The sequence below is a fragment of the Aquarana catesbeiana genome, linkage group LG02 (genome assembly GCF_042186555.1).
Source record: "Aquarana catesbeiana isolate 2022-GZ linkage group LG02, ASM4218655v1, whole genome shotgun sequence".
In the NCBI taxonomy this organism is placed as follows: domain Eukaryota; kingdom Metazoa; phylum Chordata; class Amphibia; order Anura; family Ranidae; genus Aquarana; species Aquarana catesbeiana.
This window is the reverse complement of record NC_133325.1, coordinates 150,604,848-150,628,253: the sequence shown is the minus strand read 5'-3', so window position 1 is coordinate 150,628,253 and position 23,406 is coordinate 150,604,848. Positions and strand designations below refer to the sequence as shown.

The following is a 23,406-nucleotide window of genomic DNA, read 5'->3' as shown; positions in this document are numbered from 1 at the left end:
TTAACAAATATATTGCTCACTAAGAAGCCCGGGTATTAGACAGCTAAATAGCTAATGGCCTTGCAGCTCCATAGTGTCCTTCAAGGGACACTATCTGCAGGGCCGCTGATAAGGCAGTACAACTAATCCTGTTGTACTGGGCCCAGGCCTCATCAGCTAAACAGGGGGGCCTGGGGCAGCTTTATTGTTCATTTCTGCCTAAAAGAATACATTGATTTTACTAGACCACATCCCTGCTCCTACTTGCTTACCAGGAATGAAATTACAGTTCACTGGGCCCCATCACATCAACAGAGGGGCCCAGGAGGTGGGAGCAGAGAAGGTATTTTTTTTTTTCATTTTCAGGGTGCAGGTAGATAAAGTTCAGTGGCACTGCTCCTCGGGGGGGCATAAGGAAGGCTGTACGGGGGGCCCATCATTTCTAACAGCAGTCCTGACTATCTGCACTGGGGTTGTATATTTTCCCTTTGTTTTTGTGGTTTTCATTATACAAACCAAAAGCATACTTGTAGAACAAGAGATGTCTGGCCATGCCAACCCTAAAATGTGTGCGAGATTGTATGATTGTAATGTGTGTGAGCTTACTACTAACATAGCCCTTATGCAATTGAAAAAAAAAAAAAGCTTATTTATGGGGGCTCGATGTCTGTAGAGTTCAGACAAATGTAGGAACATCGGCAGTTTGCCATAATCGAACAGTTCTAACTCGGGAAAACTCCACACCTTCTATGATACAATAGGCACTTAGCCTATTTTTTTATCTGTATAAACTGTGCTGTCAGTCATTATAAAGTTGGGGTGTCTGGCATCACCAAAATGTATTTAAAGCTTTTTTCCCCCATTTTTTAATAGATTGGGGAAGAATGAAAAGATTTATCATGTTTTATTCCTGTACACGGCTCCATACATGAAATGAGGGGTGCATTTGTCATTGGGAAAGTAAGGCACAGACTGCAATAAAAAGTCAGAACTTTCATTAGTATTAGAATGTATTGAAGTAACTGGATCAGTCAGGCAAAAAGCATTCTCAAAAGGAACAGGTCAATGGTGGCACATTTGTGATAACATTGCCTTAGTAATTTTAGTAAAAGTAAGCCATATAAAAAGATTGTAGCAATGTGATAGGTTGTATAACCATAAAATGTCCATCCACAAATGGCAGCCTCCACAAAGGGATTAGAGGCAAAATCCAGCAGGAGCTACAGAGTATAAAAGAGAAGAGAGGCGCCTCTAAGTGTAGCAATATGGTTACATTTAATGGTACAACATTTAGCAACTCAAATGGTTGATGATTAAAAGAGGCACATCTAAGCATGCAGGCTTCCGGGGGAAAGCTGTCCACATAGACCATCCTCTGCACCGCCAGTTCTCACTAATGTCAGTCTGCAATCGTGACTGGGAAGACTACCCTGCAGTAGAGTGATCTGAAATCGAGGCTTCAACCGCTTGTGGAGCACAGCTTGGAAGAGATGATGCCGATGGCGTTGAGGAGGATGGTCTATGTGGACAGCTTTACCCCGGATGCCTGGATACTTAGATGTGCCTCTTTTAATCATCAACCATGTGAGTTTCCAAATGTGGTACCTTCATTAAATGTAACCATATTAATTGACTAAGAGGCGCCTCTCTTCTCTTTTATACTCAGTTGTGACATGGCGCTACTCTTATATCAAGACATCGCTTGTTTATTAAGTCAGAATTTATTAAAAAAAAAATGTGCTTGGCTTGCAAAACACTCTCAGACTCTCAGTTACTCTCAATCCAAGGTTTTACTGTATTGCCAGTAATTCATTATGTGCCCCCCCCCCCCCCCCCCCCCAATGTTACAGCACCATTGCCTAAACACGGGGTCACGTAAGATTTGAGTGGAGCATTGTGGGAAACCATAAGGTATGTTTCTTGGTCCATTATACCTGGAAGTGCTTAGATGGCAGAGAAACAGGACTAAAGGACAGTTCAGGCAATGAGGACAGTTCAGGCAATGAGGACAGTTCAGGCAATGAGGACAGTTCAGGCAATGGGATCAGCCTAGCACAAGGTTTTCTTTTTTTTTCACAGCAAGTTCGTCATAGTATTTTCCCACATTAATGGAAGGTGGACATTGGTTGATTCAACATGCAACCCATCTTGACTGGTATGTAGATCACCCAATGTACAGACCATACCGACTTTGTAAGACCATGCCTAATAAATGAGCCACCTCCTCTATATTTTTACTATAGAAGTGGCAACCTTACCCTTAAATCACACATAAGATCCTTTCTTACCAGTGATTTCATTACAGATGGTTCTACATGTATAACAAGGTGAGAGTGATTCTCACTCACCTCCACATTAAGGGAGTCCACAGATTCCATGTGGAATTTTTACGAGGTGGTTCTCCTCTAAAAAAAGAAGCTTTGGCTAGAAAAAAATCCCATGCTCATCTCACAGACTGCTTTAAATTGATGGATTATTTTAGCTTCCCTGAAATAATTACAAGTATCTTATGAAATCCAAGGCATGTCATCACTGGCCATGTGTGAGTCCTGCCAAGCAGGGAAGATAGACTCGGTGCATCTCAGAGAGAACGTTTACGACCGAGTACCCTTTGCAGCCCTCAGGGGTTCTCTGCAGGACAGGATCTGCTTATAATGCTGCATCAGCAAAGGTGGGCTAGTCAGCAGCTTAATTGTTTGGAATAACCAGCGAGAAAGAAAGGATTGCTTTCCCAGCGGAATCCTCCAAATTTAGGTCACCCTGTAAGTGTGCGCAGTACAGTAACATTTGCTAAAGTCATATAGCAAAGGAATTCAGATCAACTTTTCTACTATTTCACATGTTTTTTTTTACACTAACGAGAAAGCACATGAAATTCACCAACTTATTAAAGGGAAGGTATGCTTTTCACTTATTTTATAGCTATAGGTATGTACAGTATATGTAAAAGTTTAATGCAAATAATCTCATTCGTGTGTGATAATCTAAAAAAACAAATAAACCTTCTTTCTCTGTCTGGTTTGTCATTTTATCCACACATGGTGGAAGCCATATTTGCTCATTACATATGCAGACTGTGCTTCCTGCTTTGCGTAGTTGTGCTTTACTGCTCTTGTTCACAATGCAACTGATTGGAAACAATGCACCCCTTGCGTGGTGGATATCTTATCTTTTTAGTTGGTAAAGCCCATCTCAGGCTAAATTTGAATATTTAAAAAATGTCCCCCAGATGTTATAAAAAAGGAGCTCAGGCTGAAATTCTAACCTTCAGGGCTTAGTCACACCAGGACTGCACTGGAACTGGGTTTCTGTGCATGTAAACAGGTGCAGTCTATTTTCTCCACTGCAGGTGGCGTTTGACCACAGCGGCATAGCAGTTGGAGGGGAGGTCAAGAGGAACATGGTTCCTCTATGGTTTCCTGGGTCACAGGGGAAGCTATTTGATTAAATGCTGCTGCCCCATGTGACTGGCAGCCATCTTGGGTCAGGCAGAGCCTATTTAAGGCCCTGGTTTCCAGGCTTGACGTGCATTCCACGTGTGGGTAGTGTGGGGACAAGTCAGCCATCTGGTAGTGGTAGGGAGAGGTTCCTGATGAGTAGGGAAAGAGCAGGGACAAACTATCCTTTCTGGAAGCCTCTCCCAGGTTGGGCGAAGACCAGCCAGGCCGCATTCCATCCTTCAAGACAGATGCTGTCAGAGCATCCAAGACCTGCTGCTACCCTGCTTTCTGAAGCAACCTGTGAGTGCTCCCGGTCGGGTTCTCTCCCTACCGGGTAGTTGTGTTTCTTGGACATTGACTACAATACATGTTACTGCATCTGGTTTACTGCTGCCATACTTCCATGCAGTCTAATTTTGCAGCTCATAAATTTGAATGGGCTGCAAATCACACCGGAACACAGAAAAAGTTCCACAGTAAATCACATGGTACTGTGGTACCACACAATTTGGTCATCTGTAATATAATGCTTTTTTTTGGGGGGGGGGGGGATTTAACACCCCATTAAGCAGCTGGAACTAAAACCTAATTTACTCTGCCTCTAGTGGTTATTCTGTAATTCTCTACTTAAAAAAAAAGAAATATTGAATAACAAACAAAAACATAAAATGTCACATAAAACTAAGGTAAAATCTCCAATAATACCTTCAAATAAGTTCACACTGAAGGCACATTATATTGTATCCCCTTAAAGCAACATTAAACCCAAAAGCAAACATTTGTTATAGTGCAGCTTACCAGTTCTTAGATGTGATGGCTGCATTTGATTTATTTTGTTAGGCTGTCTTTCTTCTATTTTCATCTGGTGACCTTGCCAGGAAGCCTGTTTTTTTCAAAAGAAACTAGCTTTATTCCATATGTATCAGTTTACATTGATGAGACAAACCATTTAACACTGACAGGGGTGCTTTACAATGATCAGCTTTTGTTTATGTAAATCCTTTATCCCAAAAGGAAGAAAAAAAAAGTTTGCTGTAACTGATTATAAAGTGTGAGCTAGTACATTTAACATTACCCCCCCCCCCCCCCCCCAGACTGACAGCGCTACTGTCTGCTGTGCTCCTTCATCCAGAGTGGAGGCACTCTAATAGAAGAGGTGTGCTACTGGCCAGATCACCAGGTGAAAACAGAGGGGGAATAAAGTCTAAAAAAGAATACTAATGCAGCCACCACATCTAATGATTGATAAGCTGCAATATATTACATTTTTGGTTTTGGGTTTAATGGCACTTTAAGGTAAAGGTTTGATACACACATAAACAATCAGAGTGGCTTCTTTTAAGGAATCTTTGGACATGGAGCATATCTGATTCAGCTGATATCGAATTTACATGTAATATAAAACCTGGCTGAAGGTGCAGGTTACAGGATCAGCTTCTCATTATATTACTGACTTTGTCACAGTGATTATAAAACCTTTTATTTGAAAGTAATGTAGTAGCCAGACAGTGCTGGGTTTTTTTGTGTGAAGTACCAGCATGCTTTGCAAACTGATTGCCATTATGACGTGCTGTTATAAATGTTAATTGAAACATATAATATATTATTTAGAAGTATACAATACATAAACTTGTAATATCAGTTGTAATAAATTGGACCAGAGGGTTAAGCTTTGATCTGCAAAGCAGGATATTATTTTAAAATGAAGAACCCCAATAATCACAGCATTCAGCTCATTAACCCTTCAATTTTCGCTGTACCTGTTTCTACTACACCTGGCCAAGTGACACCACATCTTAGAAAAACAAAGCATACATTGCATTCATTAGAGCTGCATTTTCTCCTGCTTCAGACCAGCTCAGCTACATCTTATTGCAGAAGTGAACTTTTCATTTTTTTTTTTTTTATGATGGTAATATACTTAGAAATATAAGTCCAAGAAATATTGGCTATTTTGTAAACTAAACTGTAAGGTCCATCAAATAAAAGGTTGTGTTGGGGCCATACCAGTGGCGCCTGGTGCTCAATTTTATTGGGGGGGGGGGTGGCCCATGACCCCCTCCAGCCGGCCTCATCACTCACCCATCGTCCACCAGGGCCCCGCCAGCCCCGCACTTACCCCATCCAGGTCGCGGCTTCGGCGGCATCCCCCCTGCATCTCCTCCCGAGTCTCTGTGGTTGCTTCTCCTCCCGGCCATTTAGGACTTAGGACTCATGGCCAATAGGGTCTTAGGACTCCTGGCCAATCGGATCTCAGGATCTGCTTCCTGATTGGCTGGGAGGAGAAACAGGAAGACAATAGAGAATATTAATTTGCTAATATCATACAACTGGGTGGGCTCCGAGCGCCCTGCATGTAGATCAGGGGCATGGATTAGGGGGGCGGCGCCCTTGCGCCCTGCATGAGCAGCTGCCACTGGGCCATACATCAGTAGTCCACTACAACGGCCTGCCATAAGAATTCCAATTTATAATCCTCACAATGAGGTTGATTTACTAAAACTGTTGAGTGCAAAATCTGGTGCAGCTGTGCATGGTAGCCAAACAGCTTCTAACATCAGCCAGTTCAATTAAAGGAGAAGTCCAGCCAAAGCTCGTTTGGCTGGGCTTCTCCTGTGGATAACAGGAGTGCAGTTCGTTTTGCACTCCTGTGACCCGTTATAAGCAGAGAGCAGGCTGAAGTCCGCTTTCTGCTGACGTCACGGATATCAATCCAGGCACCACGTCATCCCGACAATAAAGACTGGATACGCTAAGTGCCTGGACTGACGCTCCGTTCAGCCTCTGAGAGCCTGAGACGGCTGCTCCCCGCCCCTCCACAGCTCAGCGCTCCAATGAGCGAGGAGGGGGCAGAACAGAGAGCTATGACTGACAGTCTATAGCTCTCTGCTCACGGAGCTCTGAAAAGCGAGCGATCGGAGATGTTCGATCACTCGGTTCTCAGTGCAGAGGTGTCGGGGGACAGATGCATCATCGGACTAATGCTGCATGCACCTAGGTAAGTATGAATCTGAAAAAAAAAATCCTTTACTTCTCTTTTAAATTTTGACATAAATCCTGGAAGCTGATCAGTTTCTATGCAGAGCTGCACCAGATTTTGAACTCTCTAGTAAATCAACCCCAATACGTCTTCAACACAAAAACATAATTTCAAGACTCTTACCCGGTGTAAACCTTGACTATTAGGTTATGAGGTTTACTTTTTCTATGATCGAGGTAAGGGATGTAAATTTTTAATTTAAAATACTTCTATATAGGTTCTCTTGAAGACTATGAGGGACCTAACTAATCCTCAGAGCGAAGTGCAAACCAACTGACAGCTCTCTCGAGTGCTTGAAACCAGTTTGTGCAAGGCACTGGGTAAAATGCTGATTCATTATCCAATGGTAAACACAACCAGTAATGCAATGCTGATATACTGTATGAGCTGTACAATAACCTGATAGATTAAGTATCATGAATGTCTGTTAATATTAAATTAACCTCCCTGGCGGTATGATTACTTCAGATTTTAGGTGCTGAAAGCGGTACAATTATTTTGCACAGAAATTTGTCATTTTATAGTATAGGCCTGTAATTCTTAGGAATAATTCACTTAAATCTGTCCAAACAAGAGTCTAGTAGACATCCCGGGTATGATAAAGTTTGAAAAACGAAATAAAAAATTATAATATAATAAATAACTATAAATAATTATACCAAATAATAATATAATAATAATAAAAATTATAAAATAATGTAATCAAATCAAAAACAATGAAATTTGCTGAGTTGCAGAATTGTCGCTGTCTTTACTTTTAGTGTTTGATGACGGATTTCCCCACAAATCACTATCGCCCAATTCTGCAAGTGATTCTAAGTTATTATCGCTGTTTTCTAGCTGGTCTAAAGCCACTTTTGATGTAAAGGGACGGTTTTGGTTGCTATGAACAATCTCCAGTTTCCAGGCAGAAAGAACAGTTTTTATAATATAAAACTGCATGCAGGACACTGGGCAGACCACTAGGGGTAAAGGGGATGTGTAATTATTTGATACAGTACTGTAATCTGTAAGATTACAGTATACTGTATCTGTACTGTGTGTTTCACTTTTTGAATTTGGCGCCGAACTCCGTCCCCGTGCGTCGCAACGCTCGCAGGGGACGGAGCTCAGCACTGTGATTCGAGCGAAACACGGCAGCTCACCGATCACAGCGGGGAGATATTGCAGGATCCAGGGGACAAGGTAAGTATCCTCTACATGGATCCTGCGATGCGATCATGAGTCTGGCTCGGGGATACTGCTTTTAGTATTGAAAGTCCACCCCGAGCCAGATTGCTCTCTTGATGGATGTTTACTCCGTGCTTTGCATGTTAAAAAAATATATACACATTAGATACTGTATACCATAAATCTTAAAGTATACATAAACCCTCACCTTGTAAATCTACCCATTCAGTTTAAAATAGAAATGAAAGGCAAAACATTTGTGTATACATATAAAAAACATTATAAATACCCTTTTCCCCCATTTTTTAAGTGATCACATACCCTCTGTTCTCAGCTGTATAAGAGCTAGGGGAGGAGAAACAGCAGTACACTGATCTTCCCAGTGAATGGCTCTGCAGGGGGGTTGTGTCAGGACAAGTCTGATCATTGGAGGAGAGCAGGTCTTGAGAACTGACCATGGTGTGCTCCCATGCCTAGTGTGTTCTGTTTTTGATAGGAAAGCTGAGGGACTGGCAGGATCACCAGGGATTTCACACAAAGGAAGCGATAAACAGAGAACAGGATACTTTTTCATACAACTACATGGTACAGCAGGTACATGTCAGGAATATGAAATGTTGAATTTACATTTTCTTTAACCACTTCAGCCCTGGAAGAATTTACCCCCTTCTTGACCAGAGCACTTTTTGCAATTCGGCACTGCGTCACTTTAACTGACAATTGTGCGAAACAAACAAAATTGATGTCCCCACAAATAGAGCTTTCTTTTGGAGGTATTCGATCACCTCTGTGGTTTTTATTTTGTGCTTCAAACAAAAAAGGAGTGACAATTTTGAAAAAAACGCATTATTTTTTACTTTTTGCTATTATAAAAATCCCCCAAAAATATATAAAAAAACTATTTTTTTCCTCAGTTTAGGGCGATATATATTCTTCTACATATTTTTGGTAAAAAAAACGCAATAAGCGTATATTGATTGATTTGCGCAAAAGTTGTAGCGTCTACAAAATAGGGAATAGATTTATAGCATTTTTATTATTATTTATTTTTTTACTAGTAATGGCGGCGATCTGCGATTTTTATTGTGACTGTGACATTATGGCGGACACATCAGACAATTTTGACACATTTTTGGGACCATTGGCAGTAATACAGCGATCAATGCTGAAAATTGCATTGATTACTGTAAAAATGTTACTGGCAGTGAAGGGGTTAACACTAGGGGGCGCTCAAGGGGTTAACTATGTTCCCTGGGAGGTGACTCTAACTGAAAAGGAAGTGACGGATCGTGGTTCCTAGCTAATAGGAACACACGATCTGTCACTCCTGTCAGAACAGTACAGGAAAGTGTGTGTTTACACGCGCACGCGCCTGCTATCCCGACCCCACGAGCCATAGCTACGACGACTCGCGCGAGGGAGCCAACCTGCCGCAGTATAACTGCGGCGGTTGGTTGGGAAGTGGTTAAGAGATTAGAAATAATTTAAAGGGTAGCTATTAGAAATAAGAAATTAGAAAAGTTGTTGTACAGGTTGAAGGGTTTTTACTCCCCCAACCCTTACCTGAGCTCCCCCGATCCAGCGATGTTCACGATAACCTCGGCTGTCCTGGGACTCTCTCTCCTCATTTGTTGAGACAGCAGAGGGAGCCCAATAGCTCCCCCTGCTGTCAATCACAGCCAGTGAGCCAATGAGTAGAGAGTGTGGAGGGGGCAAGCTGCGGCTCTATGTGTCTTATGGACACATGGAGCAGCGGCTCGAGGGGGAGGAGCCAGGAGCACCAGCGGGAGACCCGAAAAGAAGAGGAGTATAACATGTTTTGTTATTTTAAAAAAATGAAACTTAAATTCCACTTTCAAGGGTATCTATTTACTATAACAAAAAAGAAATGATATAGTAAAGGTTTTTTAGTGTTTGCCCATTTTACAGTTTTGTGCATTTTTATTTTTTGAGAAAATTGGTGCATTGGTACCGAAATTAGTTTGACTATTTGAAGTACAAAATGAGAAGCAGGCTACGGTCATAAAGACATAAATCTGTAAGTTAAAACTATGCAAAAAGTCATGTTTTATAGCATGCATCATAAGGTGTCTGCTCTTAACTTGACATCAATTTCTGCCCTCTGAACCCCCATAGGTGCCACCCATAAAATTGCAGCTGAAAACTTTCTCCATGGTCCTGGTTTACTTTAAAAGCAAGACTATTTCCCTCTTTAGAACTAAAAAAAGTATTCATCTAGAATGTGTGTGGTTTATTCTGTGTGTTCAAATGGAGTTCAAGGATAAGGTTAAAGGATAGCAGTGTCCAGTTAGTAGAAGAACTGTGAGCACTCCTAGAATAAACTCATAAGTGACAATGATAATTCTTGTGACCCAAATCAGTTCCAGAAGCAGCCAATGCTTCTATATAATCCTAACAATACGTGACCTAAATCTGCACAGACGCTTCCTAAAAAGAATGAGAATAGATCCAATTTTATTATCTTCCACATAAACAGTGACAAATATAAGCTAAGTAGACATTGTCAGTAGCTAAATCAGCAGAAAGTAGAGTGAAGCCTTTCTTTTACATTGAAGGAGCGCTCTGATGTGTAGAAAGACATGGCCCATCACCTCTGGCCACTTCACTGCAAGATGACAAAGTGACTGCGCTAAAGGAATCTATGGTCCGCTGATTCTGTCCACTTTGCTGATGGTGTCAGTCTTACAGCTTATTGCAGTGACAGCTCGTAAGCGTTGTGGGTTTAAAATAAATCCCAGGTGGAGATCACGTCTTTAGTTTTACAAAACAATTTTATCACTTGAACAATAGATATCTATCAGGAAAGGTTAACGGCCCTGCCACATAATTAACAATACCTAAGGTAACCTGTTAGGATAGGGAAGTGGAAGCAACCTTTTCTGACTTGATTTTGAAGGTGCATGGCTATCATCCTTATCAATGGTGCACCATTTAGGGAGTCGCTAATCCCTTAACAAGAAAATGAATATTAGGTGTCCTAACATGCTTGTCCTAGGTTAGTGGCTCACCATCGCTAACCCTTAACAAGCAAATGAATATTAGGTGTCCTAACATGCTTGTCCTAGGTTAGTGGCTCACCATCGCTAACCCTTAACAAGCAAATGAATATTAGGTGTCCTAACATGCTTGTCCCAGGTTAGTGGCTCAACATCGCTAGCCCTTAACAAGCAAATGAATATTAGGTGTCCTAACATGCTTGTCCCAGGTTAGTGGCTCAACATCGCTAGCCCTTAACAAGCAAATGAATATTAGGTGTCCTAATATGCTTGTCCCAGGTTAGTGGCTCACCAAGAAATTAAGGGTAAGTATGACAGATCTGGAACTTGGCAATAGCAACTCAGCAGTATCAGTGCTCATTTTTCTTTCTCTTCAAATTTCTTTTAGGTGCCAATATACGGTCTAAGTATTGACCATGGCCATTTAAGGTTGTTTTGGACTCTTTCTTTTGATAACTGTTCTGTTTATGGGTTATTCAGACTTTTGAGAATGAAAGATGCTGCTGCTTCTTCAGTGCCTGTATGCAGTTGACATAATACTGTTTTGTTTTTTTGTTATATTACACAATATGTGCTTGAATGATGAACTCTTATGAAGGCCAGGTGGCAAAATTGGTTGCAGATTCGCCTACCTACAATCTAGAGCAAAATTTCTGGAGGATCCCCTTTGTCTGTATATACGTAGCATAAAAAACCATGGCTGTGTTCTACAATCCATCAAATGTGAACAGCTAAAAGGAAAGCAGCAATGGTCATAAATGATTATGTAGGTAATTATTGCAGATATCTGTGGTCCATGGGTCATGTTACGAAACCCATGACCAGTTGTGTTTGCTCAGGTGATTTTTAGTTTTGAGATGTTAAAAGTATGTACTTGCTTTGAAAAGTGGATCTACAGTAAAAAAATAAAAGGCTTGCTTAGTATGTGGCAGCATGCAAACTTGTATGTACTTCAGTAGGAATATGCACAATCATAAAGAGTGTGCGTTGGTGTGGTTCCAGGTTCAGACCTGCTCAGTTCTGGCATACTGAGAAGGAGCAATGAACACATAAGACCAATTTATATATATTCTTTAGGTTACAGGATTAGTGCACTTTTTCATAAAGAATAGATTCTAAACACCTAGTAGTCTCTGCAGCCAAAATCTGAATGCTACACTTAATTTGTGTAATCAATGCTATGGCATTTTAAAAGTGTAGAATAATGCTGGCACAACTCACAGTACAATTGTCTAGCAATTGCAATCACCTTTCACTAGCCTCCAATTGCAAAAATGATTAAATAAGTCAAAAAATGTGTCATTTTATATTTTTAGATCTATATGGCAGTGATGGAAGTAGGTTGTCTTATTAGAAAATGGACGTGTGCCTGGCCAACAAAAGGCTTCTTCTTTGTCTGAACCTACATCTTGGTAATACTATGCAACTAGTTTTGGTGATAACTGTGTTTAAGAATGTACTGTATGCTAAAGTGAACAATTCTATTCCCCATGTATATACATATTGTGTTGCCTTCATAATCCATCAGCTGTTTCAAATGCGCTCCTTTTTTCCCAAAATTTTCAGTTTAAATAGACTGAGAATGGTAATACAGATATTAAAATGTTAACTTCATGTCAGAAGTCAATAGCCAAACCCTCATCTCCATCCTGCTGGCCAGTGTCATTGTCTACTGCATTACAGACAACCATGACACAGGACAGTCATATGAAGGACACAGGTGTTTTTGATGTACGGGCTGTGATGGGCAGTGTGGCATTTCCTTTTCTGTAGTACATAATGGGCATGATAGTGGTGTCTATGGCAGAATGGCAGACTCAAAGAATATGTTACCCCAACATTTCATATCCCTGACATGGGTCTGTTGTACTATGTACTTATGTTAAAAATGTAAGTCATACGAAGGACACAGATGTTTTTGATGTATGGGTTGGGATGGGCAGTGTAGCATCTCCTTCTCTGTAGTATATAAGGGGCAAGATAGTGGTGTCCAATGGCAGAATGGCAAACTCAAAGAGTATTTCACCCCAACATTTGATATTCCTGACACGGGTCTGTTGTACTCATGATAAAAAGTATCCTGTTCTCTTTGTATTGCTTCCTTTGTGATCTTGCCAGTTCCCCTGCTTTCCCATTTCAAACTGACCACACTAGACATAGAAGCACATCCATCCCAACATGATCAGTTTTCTAGCTGAGTTGGGAGCACAGCCTGCATGTCCTCCAATGGCCAAGACTTGTGCTCATGCAAAGCTATTTGTTGGAAAGATCAGTGCACTACCGTTTCTCCACCCTTGGCTCTCCAAGCCCCTTTATGCAGATGAGAACAGAGATTATGTGATCTCTCATAAAAAAGAAATAAAAATGTTATTTATATATTTTTGTATATACTTACAAAAGTTTTGCCTTTCATTTCTGTTTTACACTAAATGTGTGTGAACTAAGTGAGGGTTCACATATACTTTTGGAGTTTACTGATTATATGCCAGTAGTTTTTTTTTAATAACCTGAATAGTTAGCTGATAGCAGCAGCTATCTTTGCAATAGCAGCATTCTTTGCAAGCATTAGTAAAGGAAAGGGTTACTTTATAAATTGTTAGAACTTAACGCAGGATTGAACTGTGAGCATTTGAAAGATGATTTTTTTTGTTAAACACAGTAAAGTGGGTCATGACAAATGAACATCGTTTTCTGATGATTGTGTTTGGAAACAAAGAGATGTACAGCGGAAAGGAAGCTGCTGCTAATTACACTAGACAAACACTAAATTCACCCTAAAGAAGGCAGTCAGATGTTAACGGTAAGGCTGAACAGATGTAGCGGAACCATTGAAAATATCAAACATCATAGTACTAATTCTAAAAGGGATTCACACTTTCTGCCATACTAAGTGTAATGTTCAAGCTAAACTCTAGAAAACATTGTAGTGTCCTCTTCTTCCCCAGTCTTGTATCCTAATATTAAGAGTTTGGTAAATGAATGCCCCATATTATTTACCTGTATATATATATATATATATATATATATATATATATATATATATATATTTTTTTTTTTTTTTTTTTATTATATTCATCACGCTCAACCCAACCATACAAAAGTGCATAGGCTCCTGCAAGCCAACAATTGAATCCAATATTACAAAGCCGGCACACACTCTCTGGATGACCAAAGTATTTTATTGAGACACAGGGTATGAAATACAGATAGTGTCTAAGCGCTTACGCGTTTCAGCAAAAAACATGGCCTTACTTATAGTTGACTCAGCTATGAGTAAGGCCCTGTTTGGGCTAAAACACGTAATCACTTAGATATCCACAATCACATGCAAGGAAACAAAAAAAAATTGTACCTAGTTGGATGATTGAAGTCAGCAGAGCTTCACCTCATTCTCTAAGCTCCAGTGCGCCTGGCCCCTAATATACATGCAGGGCGCCAGACGCATGGATTCCAATGGAGTTTTTTTTTTTTTTTTTTTTTTTTAGAAGCACATGATTAGAGCCAGAGGCTTTAATTGGCTTCAAAAAAGGGTGGGCTCGGGCCCAGGGCACTGCGCCCTAAGCCCACCCAGCTGTGTGACAATAGCGAATTAATATTCGCTATTGTCTTCCTGATTCTCCTCCCTGCCAATCAGGAATTCAGTCCTGAGACCCAATTGGCCAGGAGGAGAAGCGCTCATATTGGAGGAGAAGAGGTAGAGGAGGAGGAGACGCAGGGGAAGCCACCGTGAAGGAGATGCCCGGTGAAGCCTCCTCCCACCACCTGGAGGAAGTGCTGCCCGTGACCTAGATGGAGTAAGTGCGGCGCTGGTGACCGACAGACCAACGGGGGAGCTGCGGGTGATCTGACCCACATGGTGGGTGGATTGTTTGCCCCCCCCCCCAAATTATAGCACCAGTTGCCACTGCTAAGCTCTTAGGAAATTCCTTGCAAAGTACAATATCCATTGCAAAGTGAACATCCTATTTTTCTTTAGTAAATCAACCCCAGTACAATATGTCTCTTCTGCAATACAAATCCTTCTGCAAGTTTATAAAATCAGGGCTAAGTTCCGCTTTAAGTGCATAACCAAGAGCCTAAAGTATGAAATGTATACTGATGGGGCCATTTCTCCTCTTCTTTTGAACAACCAATTAGGATGCTTGATCCATTTTTACCTTGGATTGTACAAGTGACAGTTGCCACTTGTTTGGGCTTTTTGGATATGTGTCCATAGCACACTTTTTAAATACCAGCCAAGGTTTGAGTGAAGCAGATTCATGACAACAAATCTGACTAAGGCTGACCATAAACTATACAAAATAATTGAAAAAGTATAGCGCTGCATTTTTTTAATTATTATTTTGTATGATAGGGTGTGAATCACTTTTTTAGTGCTAGCAAGCTATCTATAATAGTTTTCCATTTTTTTGTGTTCATTTTCAACCTTGGTTGCACATACAGTTTTTTTGCACTTGTGAGCATACACTGATTTTATAATCCCCATTAGATCTACCATCAGCTGTGTAGTATAAACACTTGCCTGATTTGATACTAGTTAAAATGATTGTTTGGGTTTGTCTTCACATGACACCGTTTTGGTAAAACTAAAAGAGAATTGTACAATCAGATTGTATAGTGTATTGCCAGCTTTACTTACTAGCCCTAGCCAGTGAATCCAGCTGTGGACAATTGTGTATTGCAGTGTCAAACAGTTAGGATAAAACCTTTTTTTCCTCATGTTTGATTCCAGCAACTAAGACATAAGAACTGCAAACAAAGTCTGTTAATGCTTATGAGCTGGAGTTGTAATTGCACGGTATTCTGCTCAAACAAGCAGCTCATTTAGCAGATGTCAAGCCGAAGTGCTCATTATAGTTTATTTGCGGACAGCTCTCTGGTGCTCTCTGCTGTCCAACACAAAGTAATGGGGAATTCATTCAACTTGTACCTAAGTAAAGAAGCAGTGGCTAGCAACAGTTGAGACTACACAAATTCAATCATTTACTAAATACACAACACTTATGTAATGATTTAAGTGTATCTAAGGCCTAGTTCTCAGGGGGGCTTAAACATGTTGTCTGTGATTGGGCCATGTCTTGCTGCGTGCAAGCAGCTTATTTGTGTCTATGGGAACGCAGCACCTGCACGGACACAGACAGTCTTCCCCAATCTGACAGGCATGAAAGTGTGGGTGAATGGTCCTGAATGCACAGGGGTTGATTTATTAAAACTGGAGAGTGCAAAATCCGGTACAGCTGTGCATGGTAGCCAATCAGCTTCTAACTTCAGCTTGTTCAATTACGCTTTGACAAAAAAAACCTGGAAATGGATTGGTTACTGTGCAGAGCTTTGCCAGATTTTGCACTCTCTAGTTTTATTAAATCAACTCCCCTGTGTCTGCCTGCAGACAGCATCTGGTGGTCTAAAGACACAGCCCATTCACAGACTACTGATATTTTGCACTTGTGTCAATAAAACCTAAAGACAAAACATTGGATAGAGTAATAATAGTTTAGAAACCCTGTTCATATTTTATTGCTGTATGTATCCCGATTAGAGAGCTTTAGGTTTGAATTTACTAAAGACAAACAGGTGGTGCGTTTTGTAAAGTGCAGTTGCTCCAGAGCTTAGTAAATGAGCAGAAGCACTGCCGACTTCCATCATCCAATCATGTGCAAGCAAAATGCTTTTTTTTTTTTCCCTTGAACGTGAATGGGTATTCTTTGCAAAATGAAGCTTCACCTCATTTACTAAGCTCTGGAGCAATTGCACTTGCAAATTGCACAGTCTGTTTGCCTTTAGTAAATAAACCCCTTAGTCTTTCTATTTATCCTTCTATCCAATGGCACTGAAAATTTTTGAGCTGTAAGTAGAACAGGAATAGAGGGAAAATCTTCCATTTGGGACACTTGTTCTGAAAAAAACTACTCTCCCTCCAATTGGACAAAGATGTTTAAAAAAATGGACAGAGGTTTAACCATTACCTACCCTATCCAAAATTTTACAACGGTTCCAGATTTAGATATACTTTAAAGCCCATGTTTACGGTCTGTACTCATATTTATAATGAGACGTCTCCCTTGTGCTGGTGCCAGTTGTCATATTTGAATGCCGTACTCCCCCCCCCCGCATACCCCACAGCCATAATCTTCCAGAGTGGCACAAGGAGGGTTTTCTGGTACACCAATTTACTAGTGGGCATCCACTGCTGTTTGGCCTTAGAACTATAACATTTAAAAGTTTAAATAGTTGACAGGTTCTGTCAGAACTGCAGTCTGCTCACATCATTTGTAATAAAACATCTTTGAATTCTGAAGCTTCCCTCCAACCACTTTGCATATTATTGTACATATACTGTGATTCTGTACCAAATATGCTGCAGAAATCTCCCTCCACTGAGTCTGGCTGCAATCATTTTAACTGTGGGCAGCTGAAGCTGCTGCCTGTTCACTTCCTGGATTTACACAGACACACCTCCAGCTCTGCAGCTCTCATTGACCCTCTTATGACTCACCCCCATCCCTTCCTGGCAAACTCTCACGAAAGTGAGATAGAGAGCTGTGGATGATGTCATAAGCCCCTAGGCTTTTTTTCCAGACAAGAAACAGGAAGTGAGCTGTATAAGGTATTTACTGGCAGAAAAAAATGTTTTACTATCCAAAGTGAAAACAACAAGGGCAGAAGATTTAATAGACGGAAAGATGAAAAAATTACTGAAGTTCCGCTTTAACTACTGGTGCCTCATATATTTTACTTTGTAATGCTTATTTTTTATGTTTTTTGCCTACCTATAAATAATGTTCTAATCTTTTTTTTTTAACATTGATTAACTCATCCAAAGTTAATTAAAGTATCATGGGGAAAAGTTAATGATATAATTTCCCAGCTGATTACTTTATTCCCCAAAGGAAAACTTTGTTCTGATTCCTATATATTATGTACTGTGATTTATTATTAGTATTTTGCTTGATTGACTGACTAATTGATTTATCTCATTTAAGTTTCATAGAATCATGTTAATGGAATTTAAAATAACAAGTGTGAGGGATCATTCAGATTTCGGTTCTTTGCTTTAAAAACATGTCAAAGTAATATTTAAAATACTAAAAAGTATTTTTGGAGCATAGTTATTGCTGCAACTTATGAAAAGCGCATTCAAACAGCTGCGAACAGGGGTTTAAGACACAGCGTCAGATGTACCACAGAGTTCAAGGCACAACTCCAAATGAACCACAGCACCACTGCCGGGATGTGAGCAGCCCCGGAGCCAAACAGGGATGATACTTTAAACTGTATCTCCATCCAAAACTTTAAGTGGAGAAGGGTTAAAACCCATTAATATCTGTGCTAGGTGTTTACTGGTGTCCAAGGCTCCACTGGGTAGATTTCCTCTTCACTTCCTGTCCTAGTGGCCTCAGAGTGAGGTCAGCCTGGTGCTTACTGGTGTCCAAGGCTCAACTGGGTAGATTTCCTCTTCACTTCCTGTCCTAGTGGCCTCAGAGTGAGGTCAGCCTGGTGCTTACTGGTGTCCAAGGCTCCACTGGGTAGATTTCCTCTTCACTTCCTGTCCTAGTGGCCTCAGAGTGAGGTCAGCCTGGTGCTTACTGGTGTCCAAGGCTCCACTGGGTAGATTTCCTCTTCACTTCCTGTCCTAGTGGCCTCAGAGTGAGGTCAGCCTGGTGCTTACTGGTGTCCAAGGCTCCACTGGGTAGACTTCCTCTTCACTTCCTGCCCTGGTGACCTCAGAGTGCGGTCAGCCTGATGCTTTGAAGGCCACAGTTTTTAAATAAAATTAGTAATATTCAAAATAAAAGCATAATTGCATATTGAACGTACCCCACCTCTAGTCCTTTCCGCTCCCATCCCTGCTTTCCTCTCAACACCTAATTTTCAAAAACTTTTGAAAATTGTTACATATCTCAGTTTTAGGCGCCTCCTATGCAGTCATGTGATAAGCTCTTCTTCTTCTTCAGTGTCAGGCAGCATGCAGTCTTCAATGCTGCATTTGCTTTGTGTGTGTGTTGTGATGATGCTATATCATGGGGTTGTGCTATTGCCAGCCTGGGCTCACAGAAAGGAGTTGGGTTATGCTTGATGTCATTCATCACCAAAGTTGAGCAGGGACCAAGGACAGAGAAGGCCATGAAGGACGTGAATGTGGAGAGGGTGAAATGTGCATTAGTGCTGGCAAACTCAAGGATGGAAAATTTCAAAAGAAAAAGGTGATAACATCATACATACATTAACATACTATGAATTATAGCGAAATATAAGAGGTCAACATTTTAGAGAGATGAAATTTCATAACAGAGGTAAAAAGGTGATAAGGTGTGAGGTGATCAAGAGGGAGTGAAAGGGCCACTTTATAAGAAATTATGCAACACTGAGAGCTGCTGGAAGGAGCATTAGATGTTGTCACAAAGAGGAAATGGCAGGGTAGGGTGGAAGGCATGTAGATGAGCACTGTAGTTAGCTAGGGTCAGATATTAGAGGAGGGGAGGTATGGGGGAAGGGGGAGATTTTGGAATGAGATAGGTATGGAGGGGAGACAGGAGGAAGGAAAAGAAAGTGGTAGAGGAAAAAGGGAAGGGGCATGAGAGTCCAGGGATGGTTAGCCTTGTGGCCATAAAGATATGAGTAATTAAAGATCTCTTCGCTCTGAAGATACCAAGTTTCGTTGAGAAGACCTTCTAAGCGATTCTCAAACAGGTTATTATTAGTAAGGGAGCAGATGAGGTTGTATTCCCTTATGCACATTATATTGACTTTGAAGAAGGTCTGCCAAATGTGTGCCATTTTGCCTGGTTCAGGACAACACCTGAAACATGTTGAAAGATAAGTAAGAATGTATTTAGCCAAGTGGGCAGAGTGGAATGCCATCTGTAAATTACATTATGGGAGTTTTCTAATGCCAGGACATTCCTGGAACTTTTAACATTTGCAACCTGAATCTGCTGCCAGTCCTCAGGCAGAAGTGTTGTACTCAGCCCAGTCTTACAGAAAAGAAAGCATTTTATTAAAAAAATACATTCTTAGGTTATGCAATGTAAAATGTACAGTTTTCAAGATCAGCAAAAAAAATTGTTCTGAAAAATGGCAGATATGTCCCAAACCACAGATAAAACCCATAAAGGTCCAGCCCCAACAATTGACTTTCATTAGCCCTTCCTAGGAAGTAAGGCTACTCTGAGACACATCTTTTATGCACTACATACCTTTTTATTATTTCATATCATAAGGAAGAATTTTCATTTATATGTATTTTCTTTAAAAAAAAAAAATTAAAGCAGTGTCAAAGCATTTCCCGTTATTTCGCTTTCCGTCTCCAGCAGGCTGATGTTGTCGCAGCTTCTGATTCATCCTAATGAGTAGAAGCATTTTTATACATGCAGTGATGTGTTTTACGCTAGGAAAGCCGCAGTGGTCCTTTGTTCCATATACCCGAAAGACCTGTGAAGTTTTAAAAGCTCCACGCATGGCTCAGCATCAAAGGACTCTTTTGTAGGCCATATAAATGGCAACACAATTATCAGATTCACTCTTGTGGTGAGATAACAACCTGTATTCGAATGTGATATAGAACTTTACAATGTGAACTGAACACACAGGGGTCACTAATAAAATGTCAATATTCAATACAGCTTTTCTATGCAATCTGAAAATCAGGTCTGACGTTAGAACTATAGAGGGATTGAAAAAATTACCTGCCTTAGTTGTTCAGTGCAATGTTATTTTGCCAAGGGTTATGATGTGCGTTCAAACCCATTCAACACATATGGGTGGTCAGAATGCACAAAACAAACATACTAGTAAATTACAGTAATTAACATTATTGCTTTTGGTGCTAAAACAGTGACAATTGTCCAAATGGTTCCTGCTTTAAAAGTAATAGTTCTAGATGTTGTGCTTTCCATCCAAGAATAGTGCTGAATAGAATGTACACATGTATTGTCAGTTATTAAGGTAAAGTACAGCTGATTCTTAATAGGAAAGTGTTCTTAAAGTCCCCTTTTCTTATTTGTTGTTTCTAAGTAGCCTTCTGTAGAGTGTGCTGAGTAGTTTTACAAACTTGCTTTGAGATAATATTGAAAAGGACTCCAGACAGTGGCTTGTGACCCATATGTATCTCACAGCTATGTTTGGCATTGCTTGTGGCATTAAAAATACAGGTGTGCTGTTTTATTAAAGAACTGTTTTGCTGTGATATGTGATACACTTTGCAGTGATAAGATGTGACTTAACCAGCTGATATAAAATACAGGGAGTGGTCATTTTCATTTTCATTTTGGAAGTGTGAGCAAGTATTTTTGCATACATGTATTTTTTGGATTTGTTTTAAGATTGGCCCCTAACACCGCCAGGGGTTGCACGTAATATTCAGTGAATGTAAAGCTTCATAAAGCTGGCAGACACTGTAGACATGCAACAAAAGGCATTAAGGAACTTCAGGAATACTACAATAGATAGGCAGAGACTACAGGCATGAAACAAGAGATGGTCAGAGACTACAGGCATGCTACAAGAGATAGTCAGAGATTACAGGCATGCTACTGGAGATGGTCAGAGATTACAGGCATGTTACAAGAGATGGTCAGAGATGACAGGCATGCTACAAGAGATGGTCAGAGATTACAGGCATGTTACAAGAGATGTGAAACTGTTGCACTATAAATCCCATCCAGACACCTATTATAGATGTCAAAAATTATATCTATTGATAAATACCGATTGTGAATAAGGCATCAAATCCAAAATCGTATATATAAACCATTAATGCCATCAATAAGGGTTACTTAATTAATACAAACAATAAATGAGTAAATAAAACTTCAAACCAAACTAGCATGTGCAAATGACACCAAATGTGAAAACTATAGAAGTCCATTCAAAAATGTCCTTGTGTTCACCCATGATTCCCTTCACCTTGTCACACACAGAGAATCACGGTTGAACACACAGACATTTTTGAATGAACTTCTATAGTTTAGATTTCGGGTTTAATATCACTTTACGGCTATAGTACCGAGTGTCTATTTATAACCTTTTATCCACAATAAGCAAGTTCAGCCCCCCTCCTTGCCCCCCAGTCTTCTGTGACACATCACAGGTCCCAGAAGATGAAGGACCATTCACAAAATGCATGCACAGTTGGAAGTCAGTTGTGAAGCTGCAAGGCTTCACCGCTGGTTTCCCTTAGTCAAGATGCCGGCACCTACACCTGAAGCCAATTGAAGAATCGGCTCCAGTGGGGACATTGCTGGATCCCTGGACAGGTAAGTGTCCTTATATTAAAAGTCAGAAGTTACAGCATTTGTAGCAGCTGACTTTAAATTTTTGGGAGGGAGCCTGGAGCTCCTCTTTAAAATATTTCCTGTAGTGCTAAGCTGAAAATCTAAGAAGAATCTATGTAAGAAAAAGTAGCTTTTATTATCTGGGGAACAAGTGGGGCCTCGTTCAGTTTAAATTCTTAAACTGTCCAGGGATTCAAAGATAGATCAAGAGAGCTATGTAAGGCCTAAAAATACCAGCTTGCTATTGCTTCTGTACAGTAAAAGGGTCTTACTGTCCATCTTTTTCTGTCCTAGTTCCCATATCAGTCATTCTCAAACTTTTTACCCTGGAGAAACCCTTGCAATAATTCCCAGGTCTTAGGGAACATCTGCTAAAAATTAATTCATCTGCTAAAATGTATTATATCTCTCGTGGTGCAATAGCATGATTATTAAGTTGCAGAAAGTTTTAAAAAAAGAATAATGAATGTGATGTACCCCTCCTATTCTATATGACAATAATAACCTGAATATTAAACAAATAATAACAATGGACATAAAAGACACAGACTGCCTATTTACGCTAGTGGTCTGTGCAGAAGTGTCCCCATACAGTTGTAGTGAGTGGAGAATTTCACCATTATTTTTAGGGACAGTGTAGTGTCCCCATACATTGTTGGCAAGTGGAAAAAGCACCTTTACACTGGCAATTAGTAAAGAAGTAACCCCTTATATTGTATGTCAGTGGAACATGATTCCACTGACCTAGTCTTTGTAGGTGCTAGATCAATCTGCTACTGCTCAAGGAACCCTTAGCAATCTCAAGAGGAACCCTACAGTTTCATAGGAGTTGAGAAACCCATATTATGCTACATTGCATTGAATGGGATGCCCCTTGTCCCCCTCCTATCTGGGTATGAGGGCAGAACAGCATAGCTTTCTTATGGTGCCCAGTACAGCTACCTGTTATCAGCAGTATTTAGCGTTACACGATTCTACCTCCAGGGGTTGTGGATGTAATCGAAAGCTGACCACAGATAGACAGATGTTCTATCTACTCATAATGTCTGGGACCTGCAAATTATTGACAAGCAACTTACAAACTGCATATTAAATCTTGCCTTGATGTTATTTTATCAAAGGCCAAGGGATAACAGAATGAATGCACTCTCAGTAGCAGACGTTATTCATCATGCTGGAAAATGCAATGCCTTTGACTCAGGCTACCGGCTTTGATCCATTGCTTTGGTGAAAACATAATTTTTTTATTAACAGCCTCAATTTTTAAACAGTCCATATACAATAGGTATTTTCTATCCACAATGCACACCTGTCACCACGTAGGATAACATCTTTACACTATTTTAATCGTTACTGGTCCACTTACTTGTCGATGCTTGTCCTCACCATCTGCCCATGCTTAGAGCTACTGCAATGGGAGAGAGCTTATCAATAGGAGAGAGTGCTTACTCCTGTGATAAATAGAAATTTTTAAATAAAGGTGAACT

General features: G+C 40.4%; 1 protein-coding gene across 3 annotated transcripts in view; it reads left to right on the top strand.

The window, feature by feature from the left end:
- Nucleotides 1-23,406, top strand: part of ZNF385A (zinc finger protein 385A) — a 316,674-nt gene that overhangs the window by 133,246 nt on the left and 160,022 nt on the right. The window contains exon 1 of one of the 3 annotated variants that reach the window (XM_073613632.1): nt 11,957-12,058. The exons of the other annotated variants lie outside the window; for them this stretch is intronic. Within the exon in view, the coding sequence (XP_073469733.1) occupies nt 12,004-12,058 (55 nt within the window). The 5' untranslated portion in view covers nt 11,957-12,003. Of the gene's footprint in view, nt 1-11,956; nt 12,059-23,406 lie in introns of those variants that run through there. 3 annotated transcript variants of the gene reach the window in all.